Source organism: Nannospalax galili, unplaced genomic scaffold (genome assembly GCF_000622305.1).
Source record: "Nannospalax galili isolate Female #2095 unplaced genomic scaffold, S.galili_v1.0 scaffold741, whole genome shotgun sequence".
NCBI classification, from domain to species: domain Eukaryota; kingdom Metazoa; phylum Chordata; class Mammalia; order Rodentia; family Spalacidae; genus Nannospalax; species Nannospalax galili.
In genome coordinates this window covers 1,505,411-1,532,304 of record NW_008346093.1, presented here as the reverse complement: position 1 = coordinate 1,532,304, position 26,894 = coordinate 1,505,411, and the positions used below count along the sequence as shown (strand labels likewise).

The 26,894-nt window shown below is 50.2% G+C and overlaps 3 protein-coding genes across 8 annotated transcripts; 1 reads left to right on the top strand and 2 right to left on the bottom strand.

Moving 5' to 3' along the window:
- The first annotated feature begins 442 nt into the window (after positions 1 to 442).
- Positions 443 to 13,327, top strand: Prickle3 (prickle planar cell polarity protein 3). Of its 6 annotated transcripts, none has more exons than XM_029568030.1 (9): positions 443 to 721; positions 1,843 to 1,928; positions 2,794 to 2,977; positions 8,591 to 8,704; positions 8,968 to 9,105; positions 10,092 to 10,295; positions 10,388 to 10,574; positions 11,439 to 11,735; positions 12,275 to 13,327. In XM_029568030.1, exons 1-9 carry the CDS (start codon positions 680 to 682, stop codon positions 12,847 to 12,849), a joined length of 1,827 nt encoding a protein of 608 aa, XP_029423890.1. In that variant the 5' UTR covers positions 443 to 679; the 3' UTR covers positions 12,850 to 13,327. The 6 variants fall into 6 exon arrangements, with proteins under 6 accessions (XP_029423890.1, XP_029423893.1, XP_029423891.1 ...); XM_029568031.1 differs by having other exon boundaries at positions 445 to 721; positions 10,236 to 10,295; positions 12,272 to 13,327; XM_017800471.2 differs by having other exon boundaries at positions 445 to 721; positions 10,194 to 10,295; positions 12,272 to 13,327.
- A 185-nt stretch (positions 13,328 to 13,512) lies between these two features.
- Plp2 (proteolipid protein 2) lies at positions 13,513 to 16,751 on the bottom strand. Its single transcript, XM_008842591.3, has 5 exons — positions 16,618 to 16,751; positions 14,596 to 14,748; positions 14,396 to 14,491; positions 13,784 to 13,874; positions 13,513 to 13,579 (listed from the first exon to the last, which is right to left on the bottom strand). The coding sequence occupies exons 1-5, from the start codon at positions 16,711 to 16,713 to the stop codon at positions 13,557 to 13,559; spliced, it is 459 nt and encodes a 152-aa protein (XP_008840813.1). The 5' UTR covers positions 16,714 to 16,751; the 3' UTR covers positions 13,513 to 13,556.
- A 3,128-nt stretch (positions 16,752 to 19,879) lies between these two features.
- Magix (MAGI family member, X-linked) lies at positions 19,880 to 26,098 on the bottom strand. Its single transcript, XM_008842590.3, is given in 7 exon segments — positions 19,880 to 20,146; positions 20,148 to 20,353; positions 21,020 to 21,188; positions 21,281 to 21,517; positions 21,871 to 21,953; positions 25,079 to 25,225; positions 26,007 to 26,098. Coding segments are annotated over 7 exon segments (963 nt in total). The 5' UTR covers positions 26,056 to 26,098; the 3' UTR covers positions 19,880 to 20,074.
- Between the last annotated feature and the right edge of the window lie 796 nt (positions 26,099 to 26,894).

Genomic DNA, 26,894 nt, shown 5'->3' with positions numbered 1-26,894 from the left:
CTGGGCCTGTGGATGTGGATGGCCTTGGGAATGTGGCCTCTGAATGTGGTCAGTGATTTTAGTCTCCACCACATAAATCTGAAAAAAGAAAATCTGCCTCTAAGAATGTAACAGGAAGGGTCTAGCTGGGCAGTGAGAGCCACAAAACACCAGCTGGGACTGAGGATGAGTCTGGGACCATTTTTGCAACATTCATGCGGAGGGAGACTCTGGGAAGGGGCCAAGAGGTGACTTTAACCCCTGCCACGCCAAATAAAGCATTCAAAATAAATCAACACAATGCATTAAAACAAACACCCTAGTGTGCCACTCTAGCCAGGTCGCCACCTCTACCATCCCCCTACCCCCACCCGCCTCCAACTTTTGAGTCCTAAAGGCCGAGAGGCACCATGGGATTCTGGAGCCTGAGCCTCCTGACACAGCGCCCTGATCCTGGGATGAACTCCGAGCGTGGGCTTTCCGGCCAGAAACTCCGGGGCTACAGGCCGCTCACCTTTAGACACCGTACTCTTTGGAGACAGACTACAGGCCCGGGGGCGGGCCCTACGAGGCGCGCTCCTCCCACACTGGAGTCAAGTTTACTGGGAACCGAGCTGCCTGGCCGGACGCACCGTGGCCTAGTGGCCCGGAGGATTCCATTCGCCTGACCCGGCCCGGTTTGACCCAGTCTGGGCGTGCCATGTTCGCGCGTGGGTCCCGGAGGCGCCGCTCGGGACGTGCGGTGAGCAGGGCTCAGGGCAGCGGTGGGGAGTCAGGGGTAAACTGAGGCCTGGGCGAGGGGGCAGGGCACCGGGATCTGGAGGAGGCGCCCCCAATGAGGGTCTGGGAATTCCCTTCCCTGGCTTTCCCAGATGTGGGCACACTCACGGACGAAGAAACGTGCAGCTACGGTGGCTCAACTCCCTAACACCTCTCCGCACACATCATCACCGCTGGGGTCTAGGGGCGCTCCCTTTCCTGTGAATTATGCGAGGGTATCCTAAGGGTTAAAAGTAGGCCTTTTCTGGATCCTGGAGTGAGCAGGGACGTCCTCAGCTTCTGAATAAGGGACCTCATATACTGGAGGACTGTAGACTGAGAAATGGGGGTCCAATATTCGTGGGTACCTCAACCTAGAGTCAATGGCGTGAGACAGGATAACAGGGCTTCCAAGGCTTCTGAGTTGGAAGCTTTCGACTTACAAGATAGCAGGGTTTCTCTCTTCCTTTGAAGGGAGTCTCTAAGCAGGAAAGGTAGAATCTGGGCTAAAGAAAGGGCTAGTCCTAGGATATGAGGGTTTTCTTGGGATGGAGGTTTCTGAATGGAACTGGGGCTCCTCAGATGCTGGAGGATGGCCCTCCGTTCCTAAGGTACAAGACCTTACGCCAGGGTTTGGAGGAGGGGCGGCAGAGCCTCAGAGGGAAGGGCTGGTGGGGGATCATGGAGGGAATCCCAGGAAAATGGGTTCTGTGCTCTGTGGAGCTGGAGTGCTGCTGGTGTCCTGGGTGAAGAGGCCAGGATGAGGTGTGAGAGAGAATGCTCAAATTAGGGACTCTGCTCTGGTAGAAAGAGGACTCTTACTGACAAGTGTCTGAGGACCGGAGGGGGGACAAGACCAACTCAAGGAGGGGAATTCCCTGAAAAAGGACGCTACTGGGACGTGGTCTCAGCTGCTCCGCCTCTGGCTGGGATGTTTCCCCCTCCCCCACGCTCCAGGCACGGTCTCAGCCTGCCCAGCATTGCCCTAGTGGGACAGGCCTCAGCGTGCGGTGGTGAGCAAGGGAGTGGTGGAGCGAGCGTTGACTTCTCCTCCCCCTGCTCCCTCACCTCTTCATGCCTGGCGTCTGCCCCCGCCCGCTACAGGCTCCTGAGGCAGAAGACCCCGACCGGGGCCAGCCCTGCAATTCCTGCAGGGAGCAGTGCCCGGGCTTCCTGCTACACGGCTGGAGGTAAGTGACCTTCCCAGAGCCTAGTCCTCGTCAGAGCCCCGCCCAGAGGCCTCTGCCACGCCTCAAGGCTTGAGTCCCCCGCATCCCCGCCCCCCAGCTCAGTTGGGAAAGAGCCTCAAAGTCTATTTCAGGGCCCTGCTCCTGACTCACTCCCAGGAGAGCTCCACAGCCCTGCCCGCCCTCCCCCAAAAGTCTCTGAGTCCCACCTCTAGGGAGATCTTCTGGCCCAGAGCACTGCCCACGGACTCTCCCAGCCCGTCTCAGTCTCAGAACTCTTCTCCCAAGCCTCATCCTGTCCTCTCAATCCTACTGGAGCCTTGCAGCCGAAGTCTCCGAGCCCATAGTCCCACAGGCTCGCAATAGCCCCCACGCACATGTTCAGAACCTCAACACAGGCATCAGGAGTAGTTTCCCCACGGAGTCTCTCCTCAGATGAGGCTCCTAGATTTATAATGCCAGTCTCAGTCCCAGAACCCTGCTCCTCTCAGGCCTGTTGCCCAGTTTGACCCGTGTCCCAGAGCTGGAAGGTTAGAGGATGTCCTTCAGACCCCGAAGCCCCACCCCTTCATATCCTGTGCCCAGGATCACAGCCCAACACCCAGTCCTCTGGTCCCTTGTGTTCCAGGCCTGTCATCCAGAAGCTGAGTGTGGCACAGCCAGCGCCCCAAGGCCTGTTCACAGGCAGTCAGGCTTTGGCTGTTAACCGCACCTCCCTGTTAGGCCTGTCCCCCAGAGACAGAACTCTGTCCCAGCTTCGAGCCCTTTGGTGTTAGTCTGCATGTCCTGCCCTTCAATTGGACCTGGGCCACCTAGATATCTGGGTGGACAACTGCTTAGTAATTTATTCTTATCCTGGCTTCCCCAGAAAGATCTGCCAGCATTGCAAATGCCCGCGGGAGGAGCACGCAGTGCACACTGTGCCTGTGGACCTGGAACGCATCATGTGCCGGCTCATCTCAGACTTCCAGCGCCACTCCATGTCTGATGACGACTCAGGCTGTGCCTCAGAGGAGTATGCCTGGGTGCCTCCTGGCCTTAAGCCTGAGCAGGTGACCAAAAGCTGGCCACCCACTCATATTCTCCAGTGGGTACACATATAAGCAGGCACATAAGCACTCTGATGCAAACCTATTTCTGGAATAATGCTAGAGTGTGGTCTATCAGTGTCTCTCTGTTCTCAGAGCAATCACTAGGCCAGTTCCTCTGAGTCTATTCACCCCATTTCTTTTATCTTTTTTTTAAGGTTTTTTTTTTTTTATTTCTTTGGGTGTGTGTGTCTGTGTGTCTGTCTGTCTGCCCGTGGAGGTCAGAAGAGGGTATCAGATCCCCTGGAACTGGAGTTACAGTTCATTGTGAGCCACCAGAGATGGGTCCAGGGAACCAAACTCTAGTCCTCTAGAAGAGTAGGAAGCTCTCTCTTTTTTTATTTTCATTTATTTGAGAATTTCACACATTGTATTTTGTTCATATTCAGACACCCCTCACCAATCTCCACCTACACCTCACTACACATACCCCCAACTTCATGTCCTCTATTACTGTTTGTCTTTTTAAGACCTATCAAGTCTAATCTGTGTTTCCCACTTGGGTGCTGATCTATCCTTTGGAGTCTGGTCAGCCTACCAAGCATCATAACAGTAAGGAAAACTGACTCTCCCTCTCTCAGCATCCATCAAATGCCAATAGCTCCTCAGCTATGGCTGAGGCTTCCTGCCCACCTCCCCCATCTGTGCTGGGCCCCTGTCTGGCTTGGGTGTGCATGTTGTCATAAGTGATGTAGGTGTCATAAGTGATGTAGGTTCCTACACAGTTCAGGAAACTCTATTAACAGCTGAACAATCTCTCTAGACCCTGTTCACCCCATTTCTTTTCTTTTACCTACCCCAGGGTTTATCTCAGCCCTTCATTCATCACATCATCATCGATTCATTCTTTCAATAGTTATTGAGCATTTACTGCATCAGACACAGTTTTAGGCACTGAGGACACAGCAATGAAGAAACGATAAAATAGATGCTGAAGTATGGCTCAGTGGTAGAGGATTTTCCATAGCATGCATGAGGCCCTGGGTTCCAACCCCCAGCACCACACACACACACACACACACACACACACACACACACACACCTACCTTCCCACACGGAGATGGAAATTCAAAGATGTTTAAGTCCCTTATATAAAATGGCATAGTATTTATAGATAACCTAAACACATCTTCCCATATACTTTAAATCCTCCCTGATTATTTTTATTATTACTTTTTTTTAGTTTTTTGAGACAAGGCCTCACTTATGTAGTCCTGGCTGGCCTACAGAACTCACTATGTAGAAAGAAACACCCATCCAGTTATAAGAGGCATACAGAATACCAAAAAGAACAGGATCAGCAAAGAAACTCCCTCCATCATATTATAGTTAAAACAATAAAAATGCAGTGAGGAATAGCAGCACACACCTTTAATCCCAGCATTTGGGAAACAGAGGCAGGCAGAACTCTGTGAGTTCCAGGATAGCCTGGTTTACCCAGTGAATTCAAGGCCAGCCAGGGCTATATAGTGAGACCCTGTATTGAAAAGAAAAGAAAGAAAGAAGAAAGACAGAGAAAGAGAGAGACAGACACAGGCTGGACTTGGTGGCACATGCCTTTAATCCTAGCACTCAGGAGGTAGAGGCAGTAGAGGCAGGCGGATCTCTGAGTTCAAGTCCAGCCTGGTCTACATAGTGAGTTCCAGACCAGCTGGGGCTACAGGGAGACCCCTGTCTCAAAAAGACCAAAAAATAAACAAATAAAAAAAAATTTTTTAAAGACGTACGCTACCATGCCTGGCCTTTCTGATTATTTATAATCTTGATACACTGTAAATGCTAGATAAGTAATTGTATTATTTCTGGGCTAGGGTTGTAGCTCACTGGTAAAGAGCTTGCCTATCATATATAAGGCTTTGGACTCAAGCCCAGCACCACAAAAAAAAAAAAGATACTGTTCAGGAAATAATAGCTGAGTACTGTGGCACATGCCTGTAATCCCAGCACTGGGGAAGCTGAAGCAGGAGGATTAGCATGAGTTCAAAGCTGTCTGGTACACACACACACACACACACACACACACACACATATATATATATATATATAGAGAGAGAGAGAGAGAGAGAGAGAGAGAGAGAGAGAGAGAGAGAGAGAGAGAGAGAGAGAGAGAGAGAGAGAGAGAGAGAGAGAGAGAGAGAGAGAGAGAGAGAGAGAGAGAGAGAGAGAGAGAGAGAGAGAATCAGTTCAGCCAGGGCCCTATCTCAAAAAATTTTTTTAAAGGAAATAATGACAAGGAAAAAAATTTCTTCTAGGTACAGGTAGATTTTTTTTTCATTTTTTAAAAATCTTCAGTTAGATAAACCCTCGAACTCTCAGATGCAGAGGTGTGACTGTATATCAGGTAGTATAAGGGCTATGGAACAAAAAAAGAGGGAAGGAGGTGGAAAGAGAGAGACACAGGGAGGTCAGGATTGTAATAGAGTGTGCCCAAGCAAGCCCTGGCTGAGCTGCCCTGAAATGAAGGAGTGAGCCTTTTGGAAACCTGAGGTAACTGCAATTTAGGCAAAATGAGTAAAAATGGCCAGGTGTGGTGGTACATGCCTTTACTCCCAGCACTCAGGAGGCAGAGGCAGGCAGATCTCTGTGAGTTCAAGATCAGCCTGGTCTACATAGTGAGTTCCAGGTCAGCTGGGGCTACAGGGAGACCCTGTCTCAAAAAAACCAAAAAAAAAAAAATGAATAGAAATGCCAAGCTGCAGAGGCAGGAGTGTGCTTGACACATCTGTATGAGAAAGTGTGAGGAAACCAGTGTGGCTGGAACAGAGAGAGTGAGGGGAGAGCGGTTGCCGGTGAAGTCAGAAGAGCTGGGGGTCATAAAGAGGACTTTGACTCTGAATGAGGGTTGTGAGCAGCATAGGGGCATGATTTGTCTTATTATTTAACAGAATCTCTGGTTGCTACAACAGCCTATAGGAGAGAGGGTGAAAAGGGACCAGTGAGGAGGAGGCTATGTCAGTAGTTGAGTGACGGGTGAATGAGGCTAGTTTAGGAGATATATATAGTGCTGGGAAAAGAACCCAGGGCCTTTGCACATGCTAGGCAACTGTTTTGCCACTAAGCTATATCTCCAAGCTTCAATTCTGGAAACATCGTCTTTTGTTGTTTGAAGAATTCTTTCTGAAACAGCTTTGTGTCCCCTGGCTGGCCTGGAGCTATACAAGTCCCTGTCTGTAAAAAAAGCGCCGGAGGCCAGGCGTAGTGGTGCACAGCCTTTAGTCCCAGCACTTGGGAGGCAAAGGCAGGTGGATCTTTGTGAGTTCAAGGCCAGCCTAGTCTACATAGTGAGTTCAGGTAAACTGGGACTACCAGGGAGACCCTGTCTCAAAAAGACGAAAAAAAAAAAAAAGTGCCAGAGCCAGGCATGGTGGCACACATCTTTAATCCCAGTATTCAGGAGGCAAGGACAGGTGAATCTCTGTGAGACTAAGGCCAGCCTGGTCTATATAGCAAGTTCCAGGCTAGCTGGGGCTAGAGGGAGACTCTGTCTTTAAAAAACAACAAAAAGGTGCCAGGCATGGTGGCACAAGCCTTTAATCCCAGCACTTAGGAGTCAGAGGCAGGCAAATCTCTGTGAGTTTGGGGTCAGTCTGGTCTACATAGCGAATTTCAGGCCTGCCAGAGTTACATGGTGAGACCCTGTCTCAAAAACAAACAAAAAGAGACAGTGGAGCAGTTTCCTGGTAATGAGAGGGGGAGAGGAGTGAAGAGTGAAAAAGGACCCTAACAATGAGTGTATGAATTAACTGATATAAGAAAAGCCAAAGCAGCAGGCTAGAGAGATGGCTCAGTAGTTAAGAGCACTGGCTGTTCTTGCAGAAGACCCGGGTTCAATTCCCAGCACCCACACGACAGCTAACAACTATCTGTAACTCCAGTTCCAGGGGATCTGATCTGTCTTCTGACCTCCTCAGCCACTGCATGACATGGGTGCACTTATATACATGCGGGCAATACACTCATACACATAAAATAAAAATAGCAAATGAAATTTTTTTGTCTTTAAAATTTTTAAAAATATTTTATTTAATGTGTATGCATGTATTGCCTGTATGTATGCAAGTGCACCCATATCATGCAATGCCCGTGGAGGACAGAAGTGGCTGTTGGAGCCCGTGGAACTGGAGTTACAGACAGTTGTTAGCTGCCATGTGGGTGTTAGGTTTCGAACCCAGGTCTTCTGCAAGAACAGTGTTCTTAAGTGCTGAGCCATCTCTCTAGCCCCCTGGTCTTTTTTTTTGAGACAGGGTCTCTCTGTAGCCCCAGCTGGCCTAGAGCTCACTATATAGACCAGGCTGGCTTTGAATTCACATAGATTTGCCTGCCTCTGCCTCCTGAGTGCTGGGATTAAAGGTGTACACCACCACATCCAGTGTAAAATATATTTTTAATTTTATTTATTTTTATTTTATGTGTATGCGTGTATTGCCTGCATGTAGGTAAGTGCACCCATGTCGTGCAATGCCTGCGGAGGACAGAAGAGTCTGTTGGATCCCCTGGAACTGGAGTTACCGACAGTTGTTGGCTGCCATGTGGGTACTGGGATTCGAACCTGGGTCTTCTGCAAGAACAGCCATATTTTTAAAAAAATATTTTTTTAAAAAAAAAGTCAAAACAAACCAAGCATGGTAGTACATGCCCATAATCCCAACACTCAGAAGGCTGAGGCCAGCCTAGTCTAAATTAGTGAGCTCCAGACAAGCCAGAGCTACAGATTGAGACCCTGTCTCAAATGGGGGGGAAAAGGAAAGAAGAGGAGAGGAGAGGAAAGGGAAAGAGAGAGAAAGGAAGCAAGGAAAGAAGGGAGAGGGAGGGAAAAAGAAAGCCAAGCAACAGCAAGTTTGAGCAAGAGTTTGTAGTGCTTGTTACATATTGAATTAACCACAGTGCCTGAATAAAACTCGGGGAGAGGTCACAGAGCTGGAGTTATGCATTCGAGACACCTGAGCCAACAGATGATAGTTACAGCCATGAGGTTGAATGCAATCACCAAAAAGGTGTATATAGACAGAGGCAAGAGGACTAAGGACTAAGCTGTAGAACCATCCCATACTCAGAAGCCCATGAGTTGAGGAGCAATATAAAGCATAAGAAAAGCAACTAGTGAAGAAGGAAGGAAGGAAACCAGGGCTGTGTGGCATCCTGGAGGCCAAAAGAAGAAACTGTTTTCAGGAAAAGGATAATCAGCTAGGACCTGGGTCACTGGTGGTCTAGCCAATGAGGACTAAGACCTGAACAATGATTTTACAATATAGACATCCCCAATGAACTTAACAGATTTGCTTACAGGCAAGGCAGGAAAGCTGACTAGAGTAGGGTCAAGAGACAATGGGAGCAGAGGAAGTGGAATGCACTGGAGTGTTCATAGCTCTTTTGAAGTATTTTGCTATAAAGGTGAGAAAAGAGCAGGACTTGCAGGTCTAGCCTGTGGGTGACTTCAATTATTTGGGGGCTTTAGGAAGGAGAAGTTCTCTTCTAATGATTTTAACTTTCTCATAAAAGCAAGGACCCAGAACCTCACTTTATCACAACTCATCCCTAACCGTAATTGTTTTCTTTCACCCTCCCATGTCCTTCCAGGTATACCAATTTTTCAGCTGCCTCCCAGAGGACAAGGTCCCCTATGTTAACAGTGCTGGGGAGAAATACAGGATCAAGCAGCTGCTGCACCAGTTGCCCCCACATGACAGTGAGGTGAGGAGAAAGATGAGAAGGGCACGCTGGGTGTGGGGTACAGCTTGGATAAGTTTAGTACAACTGGAAAGAAATAGGCAGGGTCAGACGAGGAAGGGTGAGATGAGCTGAAAGGTCTGGACCAGCAGGGGACATTCCTTGACCAAACTACAGTGAGCCTTGGGAGAAGTGGTTGAGGAATGGGTATTTCCAGTAGATGGCACTATATTTATACAATGGCCTAGAAATATAGATAGTGTCTAGAAGACTCCTCTTCTCCCCAGGCACAGTACTGCACAGCCCTGGAAGAGGAGGAGAAGAAAGAGTTGCGAGCCTTCAGCCAACAGCGGAAACGGGAGAATCTGGGGCGGGGCACTGTGCGCATCTTCCCAGTGACCATCACTGGGGCAATCTGTGAGGAGGTGAGCCATAGGGGGTCTCAGCAAGTTAAGGTCCTGAGGTCTACCACTTAAGACCCAGCAAGGTGAGCAGGTGTATCTCTAGAGCTTCCTGGTGAATGGAACCTGCTTCTTAGATCCCACTGTTGGGTTCAATTTGTCTCCAAGGAGGCTTTGATGTATATTTCCGTGGTTTCCTCTCCTCCCTGCAGAGGACATGGGCAGGGGCTGTTTCTTTGATTCTTTGTGGTCAGGACTTATCCTTAAGATCTGACGACATAGCTGGACATGATGGCTCCCACCTGTAATCCTAGCATTTGGGAAGCTAGGACAGGAAGACTACTGTAAGTTCAAGGACAGCCTGGGCTATAGACTAAGACCCTGTCTCAAAACAAAAAATTAAAAGAACTGACTCTCAGGCCCATCCCCAGAAATGCAAAACAACAACAATAAATTGATGCACAGTGGTAGAGCCTGAATCCTGAACTAAAGCCCTCTACAGCAGATGTAATTTGTATCAAAGACTTTATCTGGTGGGTCTTTAGAACTATTTGGTGAGGTCAATGGCAGAGACCCTGGTGGGTAGAGAGTATCTTTATAGCACCCCTACTGGGCCCAGCTTTATGTCCATACCAGCCATCTAGGAGAAGGCTTGCCTATAAGATCATCCATGATGGTAAGGCCTGTCTATAATTTCCCTCATGAGCAGAGTCAGCTTCTGACCTGCCCCACCATGAGTGGGAACTATCTCAGATTTACCCTGTACATAGAGTTAGTTATGTGAGCCAAGCATGGTGGTACAGACCTGTAATCTCAGCACTTGGGAGGTAGAGGCAGGAGAATCAGGAGTTCAAGGCCAGCCACAGCTGTGTATTGAATTCAGGACCAGACTGGGCTACTTGAGACCGTTTTCAAACAAAATATACAAAGGTTCACCATGCAGGAATCCCAAGTATGATTCCATCAATCTGACTACCTTGGTGATTATGATGGTGTCTGTCATTTGACAGTGTGGAAAACAGATCGGAGGTGGGGACATTGCGGTGTTTGCCAGTCGAGCAGGACTTGGGGCCTGCTGGCATCCACAGTGCTTTGTGTGTACCACATGCCAGGAGCTGCTTGTTGACCTCATCTACTTCTATCATGCTGGCAAGGTCTATTGTGGGCGCCACCATGCTGAGTGTCTGCGCCCTCGCTGCCAAGCATGTGATGAGGTTAGTGCCTCCCTGGCCAGGGGTGGGAGTGGAGGATGGACAGGACCAGAAGCAAGCTCTTCTGACAGCCCCAGGTGATCTTTACCCTCCAGATCATCTTCTCCCCTGAGTGTACAGAGGCTGAGGGCCGGCACTGGCACATGGGTCACTTCTGCTGTTTCGAGTGTGAAACTTCACTAGGAGGCCAGCGCTATGTCATGCGTCAGAGCCGCCCACACTGCTGCTCCTGCTATGAGGCTCGCCATGCTGAGTACTGCGATGGCTGTGGGGAGCACATCGGTGGGTGAACGGTGAATGTGATGAGAACTGGATAGAGGGATGCATGGACAGCTAAGCCACAGCCCCATTCACCTGGAGTCCTCTTGTCCTCCAGGTCCCATCCCCCACTACACACACACACACACACACACACACACACACACACACACACACACAAAATCATTTAAATCTAGTCCCAGCACCACAGTCCTGTGCTTTCACTACAAGTCTCATTCCTAACCCCTCTCAGGCTCTTTCTCCTCTTCCTTTGGGGAGTGGACTTAGGGTCTCAAACTTGCTAAATAGATGAGCTATACTTCCCAGACCATAGGACATACTTTCTAAATTTCCACACCATCAGTCCCCAACTACACAGAGCACCCTGTGATTCCAGCACTCTGAACTACAACCTCTACTCCCCAAAGCTATGCTCTAATCTTTTCTGGTTCCCTCAGCCTAGGGTAGGGTCCCACCTTCTAGAGACACTCTACATTCTACGACCTGCTCCTTTGCCACTACCTGCTGAGTCCTGCCCCCACTATCCAAGCCTCTTCTAAGGTCCAGCCTTCCACCTGAAGCTGGCCAGCGCTCTTAATGCCCACATCTTAAGCTTCAGTGCCCATTTGTGCTCTTTAGGTGAGCATCCTGGAAAAGCAAGGGGAGAGGGCAACACTGCCAGCTACATACACTCCAGGAGATAAGATGTGGGCCAGACCTCAAGTTGCCTGCTTTCTCCGGAGAAAGGGTCATTCTGGGAACGGGGAGGCACATTGGGGTACCCTGTCTCAAAAACCCCTCCTCTTCCCAAGAAAAGCCCCATTCAGGAGGGGTAGGAGTATGCCTGTGGGTCCTGCCTCAGTTTTCCCTTCGCTTTGGTCCCCACAGGCCTGGACCAAGGCCAGATGGCTTATGAGAGCCAACACTGGCACGCCTCAGACCGCTGCTTCTGTTGTAGCCGCTGTGGGCGAGCCCTACTGGGCCGCCCTTTCCTGCCACGCCGTGGCCTAATCTTCTGCTCACGAGCCTGCAGCCTTGGATCGGAGACCACCGCTCCGGGTCCGAGTCGCTGCAGCTGGAGGGCGGGCACAGTCAGTACACCGCTCACAGCTTCCACCGCCTCTTTCCCGGCTGCGGAGGGAGCTGAGACAGCCAGCAAAGGCGCCGGTACTGAAGCAGCATCTGGTGAGCCACGCCCAGCCTCTGCCCCACCCGCGCCGCTACCCTGCCTTTCCCGCCCGCATCCACGCAGCTTGGCTCTGCCTCTAACTACACCAGCCTGCTGAAGTCTGGGTCCGCCCAGCACCTGCAGAGTCTGCAACACACCTCTGCTAGTTCTAGCTTGAGCCTAAGTCCCTCCTCATTTCCTCCAACCGGTCACTCTCCACCCACTGCACCCAGGCTCCTCCCCCGTTCTATCCCTACCAAATCTACTCCAACCCAAGGTACGCCCCCTTCCTGCTACTCCATTTCGCCATTCCCTGGCCACGCCCCATACACCAAGCCTGCCTTGTTCCTATCTGACTTCCTACCCTCTAGAGCTGCCCAAAGCCTGCACCTGGAGTCAGACTCTGGGGGCTCCCCATCCCCCTGCTGGTCTCAGACCTCTGCCCCACTTCACAGTTCTGGTGGGGGGAAGAAGTCCTTCCACAGGTCTTCCTCCAGGTAGAGGCCAGACAAAGCAGGCAGATACAGGAAGTACTCCATCTTTCCTCTTCCAGCAGCAGACCCTGAGGAGCCCTCCCGTTTTCTGAGAGGGGCCCCCCACCGCCACTCTATGCCTGAGCTGGGGCTCCGCAGTGCTCCTGAGACACCCACAGAGTCCCCTGGACGTTCTGACCCGCGCCCCGACAATAGTGCCTTTGGTCGCCAGAGTACCCCACGTGTCAGCTTCCGCGATCCTCTGGTGTCTGAGGGAGGTCCACGACGGACCCTGAGTGCACCTCCCGCCCAGCGCCGCAGGCCACGCAGTCCCCCACCCAGGGCCCCCAGCCGCCGACGCCGACGCAGCCACCACCACTACCACCCTGGCAGACGCGGCCACCATCGACGCGGCTTGGGATCGGGTTCTGACTCAGGATCTTGCTCCAGCTCACCCTCCAGCCCCAGTTCTGAGTCCTCTGAGGATGATGGCTTCTTCTTGGGTGAACGTATCCCGCTGCCCCCGCACCTGTGCAGGCCCAGGACCTCTCAGGACACTGCAACTGAAACATTTAACTCTCCAGTCCCACCCCTCACCCAGGAGTCTCGCCCAGCAACGCCCCGCCAGGCCCGAGATAAGAACTGTGTGGTGGCTTGAAGGAAGGCAGCCCTAGAAGGGGCTCTGTTTCCCAGTTAGTGTAGATAATGATCCTCCTAAACTAAGTCATAAGTCCCCTTCCTTCCCTTCTCTTTCCTCAGTTTGTAATATTGAAGCAATGGAATATTTCTTTGAAAAAAGGATTGCCTTTTCCTCAATTTCCCTCCTGATGCTAGTATCTACATTTCATAAAAGGATTAACTTATTCATTATAGATTTTAACAATCTGTTTATTATTTATTTATCCCTTTCATTATAGATTTTAACAATCTGTTTATTATTTATCCCTCCACAGCCCACCATACACACAGAAGAGGTTATCTGGAGTGGGTCACTCTGAAATTAGAGGCACCCATCTCATTTTGTAGCTTATGTGGGGTATGGTTCAGGCAGAACTGTCACCTGCTGGTACTGCAAAGGGAAGGGGGACCTAGGCACACCCATAAAGGTGACCACACCCAGGGGAGTTGATTGGCAGGCCAAAAGACAAAATTCTCCCAATAAAGGCACTTTTACAGGAGATGTAGCTCAGTGGAGAGTGCTTACCTAGCATACACATGGCTCTAGGTTCAATCTCTTATACTATAAAGGCACTTTAACCTCAGTGGGATCTGGGAGTTAATTGACTGGGGAGTGTTATGAAGACAGGAGGAGTTTTTGATGGAAGAGCTATTTGCAGGTTTCAGAGAAAGATGAATGATGTTCACCTACACTGCGCCATCTGTGGGGTCTGCAAGAGGAAAAGAGAGAAAGCATTGTGGGTCCATTGCCCATTTTACAGACAGAAATGCTGAAGCTTATGGCACTTACTGGTACAAAAGACATAAGCTACAATAAGGGACAGATTGGCATTCATATCCTTCCTTGGGAGATCCCTTTCCTTTTCTCTGCTCTCAGCACACACACACACACACACACACACTCACACACTTACCAGTGGGGGCTGCTGTATGTCTTTGCTGCTGAAGTGGGAAGGTGAAGTAGGCATCATAGCCAAAGAGGAACGTAGCAATTAGTCCCAGTACCTTGGAAGATGGGAGTGAGGGGACTGGATTAGAGGGTAGATCTAACTCAGCCTCTTACCTCATTGTATCCACCACCTCCAGGGACTGCCCCAAGCTGGGTGGTGACTCCAGCCCCATGCAAGGAAGCCAAAGAACCTCAGGAAAAGGCCAGGAGACTGACTACGATCCCACCATCTCCCCAGTATGTCTGGGGAGTACTAACACAGGACAGCCACCCTCATCACTTCATATGTAGAAGACATGCTTCATACTACATTGGAGACAAAACTCTAGCAGATGGTAGCCTAGCATGTTGACAAAGGGACCACCTGTTTGTACTTCCCACAAAAGTCCCTGTGTCTGACAAGGGACAGTCCTTTACAGCAATGATCTTGAGAGGTAAATCATTGTTGCTGGGACCAGACTTTGCTGCAGATCCTGACAGCAACTTTGGCCTGCTGTAGCCCACACACTTCCTGCAGATACCCCTGGATCTCCAAACCCTTCTTCCAGTGTTTTGGAGCTGCTACTTGAGCCCTTACCCCAGCGACAATTTTGGAGTTCCCTCTTCCATCCACAAGGACAATAATGGAGGTGATCAGGTAGAGGATGGCAGCTAAGAGGGATCGGAAGAAGTCCTGTGAGGTGGATGGAGAAGGGTGAATTCAGAATCCAGTGGTCTCCAGACCACCCCAACTTCCCAACTACTGCCCAGTCTCTCCAGTGCTGGCCCCCTTCTCACAGTCCAGGGCCAGTTGATGAACGGTATCTTGGTGTGCAGGTCACACATGTAGAAGACAAACAAGACAGCAGCAAAGATCATCTCAATCACTGACAGTGAGGAGTATGCTGATGTCGATGCACTGAAGCAAATCAAAATCACTAAGCACAGTACCTGAAAGGGTGACATGGAAAGGGGATTTCAATCAGTCCCAGAGCTAAGTGGAATGGTTTAAATCAGAGAAGAGGGATCTCAAACTCAAATGCCTACCAGGAAAAAAAAGTGAAACCCATTTCCCAGGGCTGGAAATGTATGTAGCTCAGTGGCAGAGCATTTGCCTAACATGTATGAGGTCCTGGGTTCCACCCACCCAGCACCAGGAATAAAAGAAAAGAAAAGAAATTCCATTTCTCAAATGCCTACCAGGACTGAGAAAATGACCCATATTAATTGCTAAACAGGGGTAAGAGAGATGGTGGCTAAGAGTGCTTACTGCTCTTGCAAAGGACTCAGGTTCGGTCCCAGCACCCACATGGTGGGTCCAGAGCTGTCTTCTGCCCCCCCCCCCCGTACACATACATACATGCAGGCAAAAACACTTGTACACATAAAATAAATCTTTTTTAAAAATTGCCAAACACTGAGGACTGGCGAGATAGCTCCACAGTGAAAAGTACTGGCTGCTCTTGCAGAGGACCTGGGTTCGATTCTCAGCACCCACACAGTGGCTAACAACCATCTGTAAGTCTACTTCTAGGGGATCTGACGCCTTCCTCTGGCCTCTACAGGCACATCACGACATGGGTGCACTTACCTACATACAGGCGCAACACTCATACAGATAAAAATAAATTTTAAAAAATTAAATTTTAAAAAATGCTAGATACTTTGTGTGCTCACAATGTCTAAGCACTTTACAAATATTAATTCACTTAATCATCACAATCTAATGAGCTAAATGCTATTATTAGTGTCTATTTTACACATGAGAAAAGTGAGTCACAAAGTTTAAGTGGGGGCTGGAGAGATGGCTCAGCAGTTAAGAGCACTGGCTGCTCTTGCATAGGACCCAGGTTCGTTTCCCAGCACCCACATGGCAGCCAACAACGTTCTGTAACTCCAGTTCCAGGGGACCTGACGCCCTCTTCTGACCTCCGCAGGCATTGCACGACATGGGTGCATTTACATGCAGGCAATACACTTACACACATAAAATAAAATAAATAAAATAGTTTTTAAAAACAGAGAGGTTAAGTGGCTTGCCCAGGGTCACCGGGTAAGAAAGGAGCAGAAGTGCGTGCCTAGATCCCCCTTTCCTTCTTAAGCTACAGACAGCCTGAGGGGTGTGACTCTGCCAGGTGTCTGGTGAGGGCTCTTGGTGCGAGCTTCCAGACCTTTAGGGGCGGGACGTGTGGTTCCCCAGGCAACCCCTACGGGAAATGGTGAGACTGACACTGGAAAGGGAGGGCTGGGTTAAAGGCACCGCACCCTTTTATAAGTGACTCAAAGGCAGTGCCCACTTTGAAGGGGATGGGAACCCAAGGCTCTCTATAGCCATCTGAAGGGCTAAGGACCTCCCATCCAGTCCCAAAAGAGCTAGAAAGAACTGGTAAACGGCGGGGCGTCCTACCCCCGGGGACTAGTTCTCACTACCCCACCCCAACAGGCTCCGCCCCTGGGCGCCCTGCCAGCCCGCCCGCCAGTGCCCAGTCCGGCCACACCCTGCCACGAGAGGTTCCCACTTCCCAGACCCCAGGACCCCTTCGCTGCCTCTACGGAGTCCACACGGATTCCCCCTCACCAAGCCCCGCCACATGAATTGTAGATTCTTTAGCTCTCTCGTGGACCACCCTCTCCACCCTTGGCCCACGCCCCACGGATTCCCCTGCACCTTAACTTCGAGCATTCTCCACTAACTCCTCAATCTGCACCCCACTGCGGACCAGCGGAGCCACGCGCCTGCCTCACTCGGGACGATCCAGTATCGCTTGGTCCAGCCTGCCCACCCAGCCTCCGCCCACCCGCCTGCCCAGGAGCGCTCACAATCTCGGCGAACAGGAGAATTCCCTTTCTGGTGCGCCAGTAACTGGTGCACGCTAGCCAGCAGCCAGGGGCTGAGAGGCGCTCAGAGTCCGCCATGGCGTGGGCCGGGGTCCCTGGGACGCAGAGGTTCTGCTTGCTGCTCACGGGTTCGAGGACACTGCACACCCAGCCGTCTGTCCCGCCGCCTGGCTGGGAAGGGGACCCCGAGGCAAAGGAGGGAGTGAATCACCGCGCTGAGCTGAAGCGGGCGGGGCCGGAGGGGGCCGGGCCAGGTGGCTGCCGCCCCGGAAGCCCCTTCTGCCTGCCGGCTGAGGATGGTACCCGCCGACGAACAGCCCCATCTCCAAGGTGCTTGGCAGCTCCAGGTACCAGGCGCAAGAACATAGACCCTTTGCCTTTTTAAAGTGCAAAAGCGTTGCCTCGTCTCAGAATCGCAGGAATCCGGCTTTGGAAGGGAGTGACTTGGTTTCCTATGTTTGATCTTAGCTAAAAGGCCAAGAAGCAATAGAGTAACTCGGTTTCCTTATCTGAAAAACTGCCGGACCTTATTTAATATTTAAACCCGAAATTCTCAGGGCCAGGTATGTTTCAAGAATTCGGAGTATTTTGAATTTTAGGTTTTCCTGTTGTATGAACGGTACATTACTTAACAATCTCAGTGGGGTCTGGGGTGTTGAGTTATTATTACCTCAATAAAAGGTGTAAATGTTCACAATAAGAAGCACAAATAAAGACTGAAATTTGTTCCTCACTAAGTCAGGTTAGGGTCTGTAGCTAAATGGTACCAAAGGTGGGGGGACAGCCAGTTTCCAGAGCTTTGGGGCTTTGGCAGTTACAGATAATGGATAGTGGCTGTGGTGGTGACAGTGAGGCTGTGCTGGTGCAAAGACTGAGGGAGAACAGATCCTAGTGAGTTCGTAGCAAACAGTGGTGAATATCATTAATCCCCTTAGAGCCTAGGCAGCCCAGGGGTGATTCTGTGCTTTGCAATTCCAGGAAGTCCTCAACCTAAGTGCTGGACCTCGGACCTCCCTGCTTCTGAGGATAAGCCAGCCCTAGGTGAAGAATGAGGAGAGCACATGCTTTTGCTGGGAGCTTGGTGAGGTAAGAGAATGGCTCAATGCTGGGTAAGAAAGTTGTTGACATTTGCAGAATGTGTTCCTGAGCAATTCATTCCTCCTGCCTGCCTTAGTGTCTTCATCTGGGTCATGCATCTGGTTACCTGAAATCGGGACCTCCAAGTATTCTGGTAATCACTCTGCATACTAGATGGTGGTTTTACTTGAATCTTTTTGGAAAGCCAAGAGAATTCAACCTGAGGTCCTGCCTGCCTCTACCCCAAACAGAGGTCTCTTCTAAACTAAGGAAGGGGCTCCCCTTCTCAACTGTCATTGCTGAAAGAGTAGTGGAAGGGTTGAAACATACTTTTTCCCAGTGCTGAGTGCATGCATTCCAGCTGTGATGAAGACCTGAATTAGTGGAACATAACAGATTTGGCTGTTTCTGACCTTTGCACTTGCTGTTCCCATTATTGTCAATGCCCAGGTCTTCATTCATTCATTTGGCTTCTAGTTATTCAGGTTCCACCTCAAATATTTTGTCTTCAAAGAGACCAGCAGCCCACCACCATCTCTCACAATATAATCTCATTTTCTTTTTCTTTCATTTTGATTTGTTTGTTGTTATTTGAGACAGTTTCACTAAGTAGCCCAGGCTGACCTGGAACTTGCTACAACCAGGGCTGGCCTAGAACTTGTGGTTCTCCTCCCACAGGATGGTAAAATTACAAAAACAATCTTTATTATTTTTGTGATTCTCACTTCTCTCTGAAATGTGCTTTTATTTATTCCTCTTCTTGTTGTTTTCATCTGACATCCGCCTACCTTCAGAGGACCAGCCTCACAAGGATATAAAACTTTGTCTACTTCCCCCAGTGCAAGGTATACAAATGCAGCTCAGCTAATATTTGTCAAATATTTGTGAGATTAAGATGACAGCCTTGGAAATCAGTCTTTGACTAATCTTGCTTTGTGTTCCCCACCCCCAAGCCATCTATTTGCACTCTCTGTGCCTCACTTTCCCTCTTTGTGAAATGGATCAATTAGAGTTAAGTAGGTATGTAACTAGATGGACATAAATAACACATTAAAGCTAGTAGCAGGGATGAGGCTAAGTAAATGGTGACTGGAGTTACTATTATTAGCTCCCTGGGTGTGACTGTTCAGGAATTGGGTGTCAGAGTCCTTTCCAGACTTCTGGGGAGCCATGCTCCCACCATGCCCTGAGTCACTCACACAACGCTTCAAACGTTCACCTCTTCATACCCCCGTTTCCAAGCTGTTCCTGTTTGGTTTTGCAGGCCATCTCCACTCCAGTGCCACCTGTGACTTGCCCACTCTGGTCCTGAAATTCCTCTCTCCTCTCTGCTACTCCTTATAGGGGTGAAAGTTGCCTGTGCAGACCACAGCTCCCCTCTTTGGGGGATGGGGCTGAGTGTTCAGGATGTGGTGACAGCAAAGGTGAGTGAACATTTGTAGTATTGGCCTGTGCCTGCTTCTGGGCTACCCTGTTAAGAATCCACTGCCTATATAAGCCTTAACAGTGGGGCTCAGTTTCCAGGGTGGAGGAAACGCTGAGTCTTGACTGGGACCAGGACCGTCCAGCACACAGCTTGTATACACAAGCAGGGCAGCAGTTTGTCACCATCTATGGAAAAGGGGAGGCGTGGCCCAAAGGCTTCTAACAGCCTTTTTTAGCCCGGCCTGCATAGAACGCTGACTCACACCTTCCCGCCTCTGTCCCAAAGTGGGGTCCAGAGCCCCAGCCTGTGCCCCTATGGCAGTGGACTTGCTAGTTAAAGCTAGCCTTTCAAGACGGAAGTGGGAAACCACAGATTCCGGCCTAAGGAAGGCGCCTAGGTTTTATATTTGCTAACCCTACATCAACTGAGGATCTGGACGATTCTGAGAGGGAATCCCAGGCATACTGGGGCACTCCCACAACAGGCCCAGCTCTGCATTCCCCGCCACATGCAGTAATTATGTGTGTGAGAGACACACTTCCAAAAGTGAAATGAAGTGCAGGAGCTGACGAAGAGAAATGAAGAAGCAAAAGTGAAGGCCCATCTGGAGGCCTGAAGGAAGTGACATGCAGCTTGCCAGTGCTTTCAAGAGGCCCTCATTGAAATCAGATCGACTCACCCCTCCTTTTCAGGGTGGACTGGGAAGCCTCACCCCATCTAAACCACCTGGCAAGTCAGGACTGGATCTAGATATTTTATTACCTCCCAGCCTGGAACAACACCGAGTGCGGGGGAGGGGGGGGCTGTACCACTGACACCTTGAGGGGAGTGTGGGTCAGTCCACTGAGCGGTGGGAGAAGCTAGGGCTTGACCATCAGCATGCTAGATTCAGGCTGGACTTCACCAGGTGAGCACAGCAGAGCTGCCTGATGATGCTCAGTGCCTCCGCCTTCCGGCTGCTATCTCCTGAGCGAGCTGTGTGGCCCCTGGAACCCCTAGGGCCCTCAAGAGACGCTCGCTCCTCGCTTGGCAGCAGCCAGGGCCCAGGGGAACGCGGGATGTAGTCATTCAGGTCCTCTGTGGGTTGCTCTGATGTGGGAACCATGCGGCCATCAGCAGCCTCTGGACTAGGTTCAGGGCTGGCCTGGGTCTTGGGCCAGTGGAGAGCTGGGGAAATGGCGCTTCGAGACTCTCGCCCCCTAGGATGTGGACGATCTGGGGGGAGCAAGACTGAAGGTTAGAGTAAGTGATGGGGTGGGGAATGGAACCAGGGCTAAGAGTGGACAGGAAAACCCTTAGAGAAAACTCTCCTCAGTGTCTGGAGGTGCCCTTTAGTGACTGTTGCCACCCGTCACAAACTCCAACATCTTTTCCCAGAGGCCTATTCCTTCAATCAAGGATGTGCCCCTCAAAAAACAAATCATGACTCTGGCCTTTGGACCATGAAGCCTTCCTATGCTAGACTTCTGAATCTCCCCTCTCTAATCCCTCCTCCCTTGGTTCCCTGCCCTTTCTCTTATTGATCATTTTTAAAACATTTTTTAGTTTTTATTTTGTGTGTGTGCATCGTGTGTCCCATGTGTAGAGGACTTGAGGAAGGAAGTTCTCTCCTTCCACCATGTGGGTCTTGCAGGATGGAACATCCCTCCTCTACTCTCCCCAGATCTCAAAAGCACCCTCTCTGAAGTTCCTACCCTGGGAGGGGCTCCCTTTCCTGTACCAACTTTTGAGAATACTATAATCTCATCCAGACACTGAACCCCTAGTCTCCCCACTGAGATCACCAAACCCTTTCCACTCTAGATCCAGCCTTTCCACTCTGTGAGCCTCTCCTTCCCTTCTCCATCCCTGCCTCTCTCCCCTGGAAACCCACCACCTCACCTCTCTTCTGATGTGTTCTAACCCCCTCAAGCCTATTGGCATAGGTCTCTTGAAACCTGCAGAGTACCAGGTGGAGCCGGGGGCCTCCAGCACGGATCCGATCCACAACCTGGGCATGAGTGAGGCCCTGTGTTGACTCTCCATTGATATGGAGCACAAGGTCACCTGCCTGTAAGAATACAAGGTAGTGGTGTTGTAGGAAGGACAGATGGAGAACTCCTGACAAAGACAGGGATCATAGTTATGAATAGACGAGCTAACCTGCAAGTGACCACATTGTTGTGCTGGTCCATCCTTCAGCAGCCCATGCACAATGAGTGGAGCATCCCCAGATGCACCATGGCCACCACTTAAGGTAAGACCAAAACCTGAAGGACCTTGGACCAGCTCCACAGAGAACCGACCAGCAGCTTGGGTTGGCTTCAAAATATAACTTGCCTTACTCTGGGTTACAGGATGTGGCCCAGTACATGTACCCAGAATCTCAGACCGGCGATGCTGGAATAAGGGCAAAGGATACATAAATTAGCTGGGTGTGGGAAGTGCATGCCTGTAATCCCAGCACTGGATAGGCTGAGACAACAGAATCACAAGTTTGAGGATAGCTTAATCTACTTATCAAGTTGCAAGCCAGAGGATGGGCTACAGAGGATGCAGTCTTAAAAACAGCAAAACTGTGTTCCCCACTGCTCAAAACAATGTTGTTCCTTAACTATACCTGTCTGCTAGACACCTGTAGTAGCCAGGGATGCTTGGTCTCATACATGTTAAAATTTTTTTTAAAAAAGAAAAAAAAAAAAACCCGGCAAAAACAAAGAGTGAGCATAGAGCATAGCATTGAGTAGTAGTACCTGGGGCTGATGTTCCACAAGAGTGGCATGAGGCAAGCGGCTGTCTGTGACTTCTATGTCTGCAGAATCCATAACACTAACAGCTAAGGTGTGAAAGACAGAGGAAGGTACCAAGAGTCATGATGAGGAAACATCCTAGGACCCCTAAGTTAACATTCTGACCTTACCTATTTGCCTACACTCTTCAACTCACACACAGACTTGTCCAACATTTAACTATGTATGGACCACTCTCCACCCTAGTAATCTTTAAAGCTCAGTCTACAAAAATAACTGTCCTGACTTCCTCTTCTTAACAAATAATCCTGTGCCATCCATTTGAATAATCTTCCATACCCTCCTCCCTGCTGCTAATAACACATAGGCTATGTGCAGTAAGTAACACCCTAAGTGGCTAGGGCTGCAGCTTAGTGGTAAAGGACTTGCCTAGCATGTATGATGGCCAGGGTTTTGTTCCCAGCACATATACACATATGTAATTTTTTTTAATTTTATTATTTTTATTTTCTGTGTATGAGTGTTTTGCCTACATGTATGTAAGTGCACCACATGCGTGCAGTGATGGGAATCGAACCCAGGTCCTCTGGAAGAACAGCAAGTGTTCTTAACCACTGAGCCATCTCTCCATCCCCATTACATACATAAATTTTTAAAAATATTTTATTTTATATTAATTTTATATGTATGTGTGCACTGCCTGCATGTATGTAAGCGTACCCAGTCGTGCAGTGCCGGTGGAGAACAGAAGAGGTCGTTGGATCCCCTGGAACTGGAGTTATGGACAGTTGTTAGCTGCCATTTGGGTGCTGGGACTTGAACTCAGGTCTTCTGCAAGAACAGCTAGTGTTCTTAACCACTAAGCCATCTCTCCAGCCCACATACATTTTTTTTTTATCTTTTTCAGACAGGGTCTCCCTGTAGCCCCAGCTGACCTGGAATTCACTATGTAGACCAGGCTGGCCTCGAACTCACAGAAATCTGCCTGCCTCTGCCTCCCAAGTGCTGGGATTAAAGGCGTGTGCCACCACGCCCAGATACATAAATTTTTGAGAAAAAAAAAACAGCTAAGGCCCTCCCAGAAGGTTGCTATCTCAAGATTTGGTTCCTGAAAATCTAGGCTGTGCCCTCTAATTCGCCTGTGAAATTTATTTCATTCCTCACATTTCAAAATCTACCCACAGCCATGGCCTAGAATCCAGCACTTAAAAGGATTGGCTCAAATTCGAGACCAGTTTAGCCTCCAGGCAGGAGGACTGGTTCAAGCTGGAGGCCAGCTTAACTTCTGTCTTGAGACCTGTCTCAATCTGCCACAGGAGGGCTAGAGGGATGGCTCTAGAGTTTACAGCTCTTGCAGAGGCCTGGAGTTTGGTTCCAGCACCCACATCAGGTGGCTTATAACTTCCTATAATTCCAGTTCCAGGGGGACTCCAACACCTCTGGCATCCTCTGGCATCTGCAGTCATGTGCACACACCCACATGCAAACACAAATATATAAAATTCAAAATAATAAAAATGAGGCTGGAGAGACAGCTTAGCAGTTAAAAGCACTGGCTGCCCTAGCACAGGACCCCAGGGTTAGGTTCCCAACCACATGGCAGCTAACCACTGTCTGAAACGTCAGTCCAGGGGATCTGATGCCCTTTTCTGGCCTCTGCAGGCATTGCAGAACATGGGTGTACTTAGATACAAGCAGGCAAAACACTCACACATAAAATAAAAATAAATAATTTTTAAGATAATCATCATCTCTTTTTTTTTGGTCTTTTTGAGGCAGGGTCTCCCTGCAGCCCCAGCTGGCCTGGAACTCACTATGGTAGACTAGGCTGGCCTTGAACTCACAGAGAGAGATCCTCCTGCCTCTGCTAGGATCAAAGGCATGCACCACCAGGCCTGGCTGGATTTTTTTTTTTTGACAATCATCATCATCATCTTAAAGAAACCAGCCAGACCAGGCATGGTGCCAAAGGCAGTTCAATCCCAGCACTTGGGAGACAGAGGCAGGCAGATCTCTGTGAAATTGAGGCCAGCCTGGTCTCCATACCAAGTTCCAGGCCAGCATCAAAAAGACAAGAAAGAGGGCTGGAGAGATGGCTCAGCGGTTAAGAACACTGGTTGTTCTTGCAGAGGACCCAGGTTTGACTCCCAGCACCCATATGGCAGCTAATAACCATCCATAACTTCAGTCCCAGGGGATCCCACAGCCTCTTCTGACCTCCATGGGCATTGCCGGACAGAGGTACACTTACCTACATGCAGGCAATACACACATACACATAAAATAAAAATAATAAAATTTTTAAAAGTTAAAAAAAATAGCCGGGCATGGTGCCTTTAATCCCAGCACTTGGGAGGCAGAGGCAGGCAGATCTCTGTGAGTTCAAGGCCAGCCTGGTCTACATGGTGAGTTCCAGGACAGGTGGGGCTACAGGGAGACCCTGTCTCAAAAAGACCAAAAAAAAAAAAAAAGTTAAAAAAAATTTAAAAAGACAAGAAAAAAAAGGAAGAGAAAAAGAATCCAGGTATGGTGACATACACCTTTAATCCCAGCACTTGTGAATCAGAGGCAGGAGGATCTCTGTGAATTTGAGAATTCAAGGCCAGTCTGGTCTACATAATAAGTCCCAGGCCAGCCAGGGCTACAAAAAAAAAGAGAAGGGAGGAAACAAAAATTCGCCTTCAATATGTTTAGAGCTTACACCCCTTGACTGGCATTCCACACACATCCTTTAGTACAGTATCCGTCCCCCACCCCCAAGTGCTGCCTCCTCAGAAATGACATTTTGGGGGACAATTTCCTACCGGTATAGAATGTATTGTGATCACCCTCATTACCTTACCCGTCTCCCACTCCTGCTAACTCCCTTCTTGCCATCTAGTCTCCCTCCTACCCTTATATCTTTTGTGTCTGTGTGTGTAAGTAGCCACAGCTAGTATTTATGATTGAGATTGGCATGCCAAAGCCCTGCTGATCTAACAATCCAGCCCAGAAAGCTCCAGGAATGTTCCAAACGAAGCTCATCTATCAAACAACCCTAAAGGAATACACTAGAATTCTGAAGGTCTCGCCTCCTCCGAACCCTCCCTGCCGAATCACACACCTCGGCCCCACCCAGGGACCTAACAATCCTAAACCTTCAAGTTTGAAACCCATTCCCCTCCCGCCCCCGCCCCCGCGCCCTCGCCCCAGCACCCTCCCCTGTACGTACCCTCCTTGGAGCGCAGGCGCAATGTAGCGCCAGCTTTGCGTACCAGAGCTGACATGTCGGCTGCAGCTCGGGCCGCCAGGGGTCGCGCGTTTAGCCGCGCCAGGAGCTGTCTTGCACTGGGGCCCCCAGGCACGGGAAAGCGGCGGCCTGCGCAGGAGAGGGGGACAAGACACCGCAGAATCCTGAGCCCCAGCGAACACCCATGATTCTGAAGTCCAAAGACCTAGATGTGCCACTCAAGATATCCGGAGGGCCCTTACCACTCCTATAGTTCCAGAAGTCGCCGACAGCCCCTCTCCTTTCCTAGGATCCCTGACCGCCGCGGGTGTAGGTGCAGCGCGCCACCTTGCCCCATCAGTGTCTCGGGAGGTAGCCATTTGATTGCAATAGGCCTGGACACCTCTGAACACCCAACGAATGTTTTCGGAGCTCCCCTCACTGTCCCTTAATAACTAGATGCCAAACTTCTTTCACCATGTCCCTGGGAACCCAGCTTCTCCCAGATAAACCCCTCCCCACGCGCAGCCCTGGAACGCCCCCCCCCCTTCACCTCCAGTATCCTAGGCAGCCCCAGGAGTTCCCTTAGAGGTCCTGTTTCCGCACCCGGCCTAAGCACCTCTAGATTCCCTCTTTACAGGTCCCCAGCCCACCCACCCAATTCACTACAGACTGCCCAGGCGTCCGCAGACACCTCCAAGTTCTACTCCCCAGACTCATGAGAGGGCCCTAGAATCTGATGTCCTCCCTTCCACTCCCTTGTGAGGTAGGGGCCCTGGAACACACAGAGGCCCTGGCTTCTGCCACTGCTGCTGGGGCACCAGGGCTTCTGTTTACCACCTGTAGAGTGCAAACCCATGAGGAACAGATGAGCGGGGCGAGGGTGGCTTGGGACTTCTTCCCTTCACCTCTTCTCCGCCCCTGCCAGTACCTCCTCTGCTCCCTCTAGGGTCTGCGGTGTTCCCAGCACGCGATTCCATGGCCGGTGGCTGCCAGGCAGCCAGGGGAAGAGTTTTTAGCTCAGGGCCGCCCTCACCTGGCTCTCTGCCCAGGCCTGAACGCGGCCGTGTCTGGCCAGTCCCTAGGCCTGGCGCCCCGACACCGCGAGGTGACCTGCCTGGCCGCTGGCAAGGAGGCCTGGCTGTAGGAGTCAGTAAGAGAGTTTGGCCGCGCTCTGCCTCAGGCGCTCGGCTTCTCTTAATTGAGGACTCTGGTTAAAATGGAAAATCCTGGACACAGCAATTGTTGAACAAGATATGCAGGAAATGGAACACAAACTGCTAGTGAAAGTGTAAAATGGTATATCAACTTTAGAAAACAACTTTTCGGGGGCTGGAGAAATGGCTCAGCTGTTAGGAGCACTGACTGCTCTTGCAGAGGACCCTGGTTCAATTCTCAGCACCCACGCGGCAGCAACAAAACATCCTTAACTCCAGTTCCAGGGGAATCCAAAGCCCTCTTCTGACCTCCACAGCATTGCACGACAGGGGTGCACTCACATACATGCAGGCAATACACTCATACACATAAAATATTTTTTTATTAAAAAGAAAACTTGCTCCTGCCCTCAAGCCTCTCTTGGGTACAACCCAGCTACTCAATCCATTCCCTGGGAAATCTTGGGGCTTCTTCTCACCCCATCTGCCTTTACATCCCTGCGTGGCACGGCCAAAGCCAGGATCTCAGGTCAGTCCAACACCCAAGTTCCTGAAGCCAAAATCATCCTTAGAAGATTCCAGACCTAAGGAGAAAGTCTGAAAACTTCTGACCCACATTGGAATTGGGCCACCGCGGAACTCCTGAAGACAAAATCAATCCG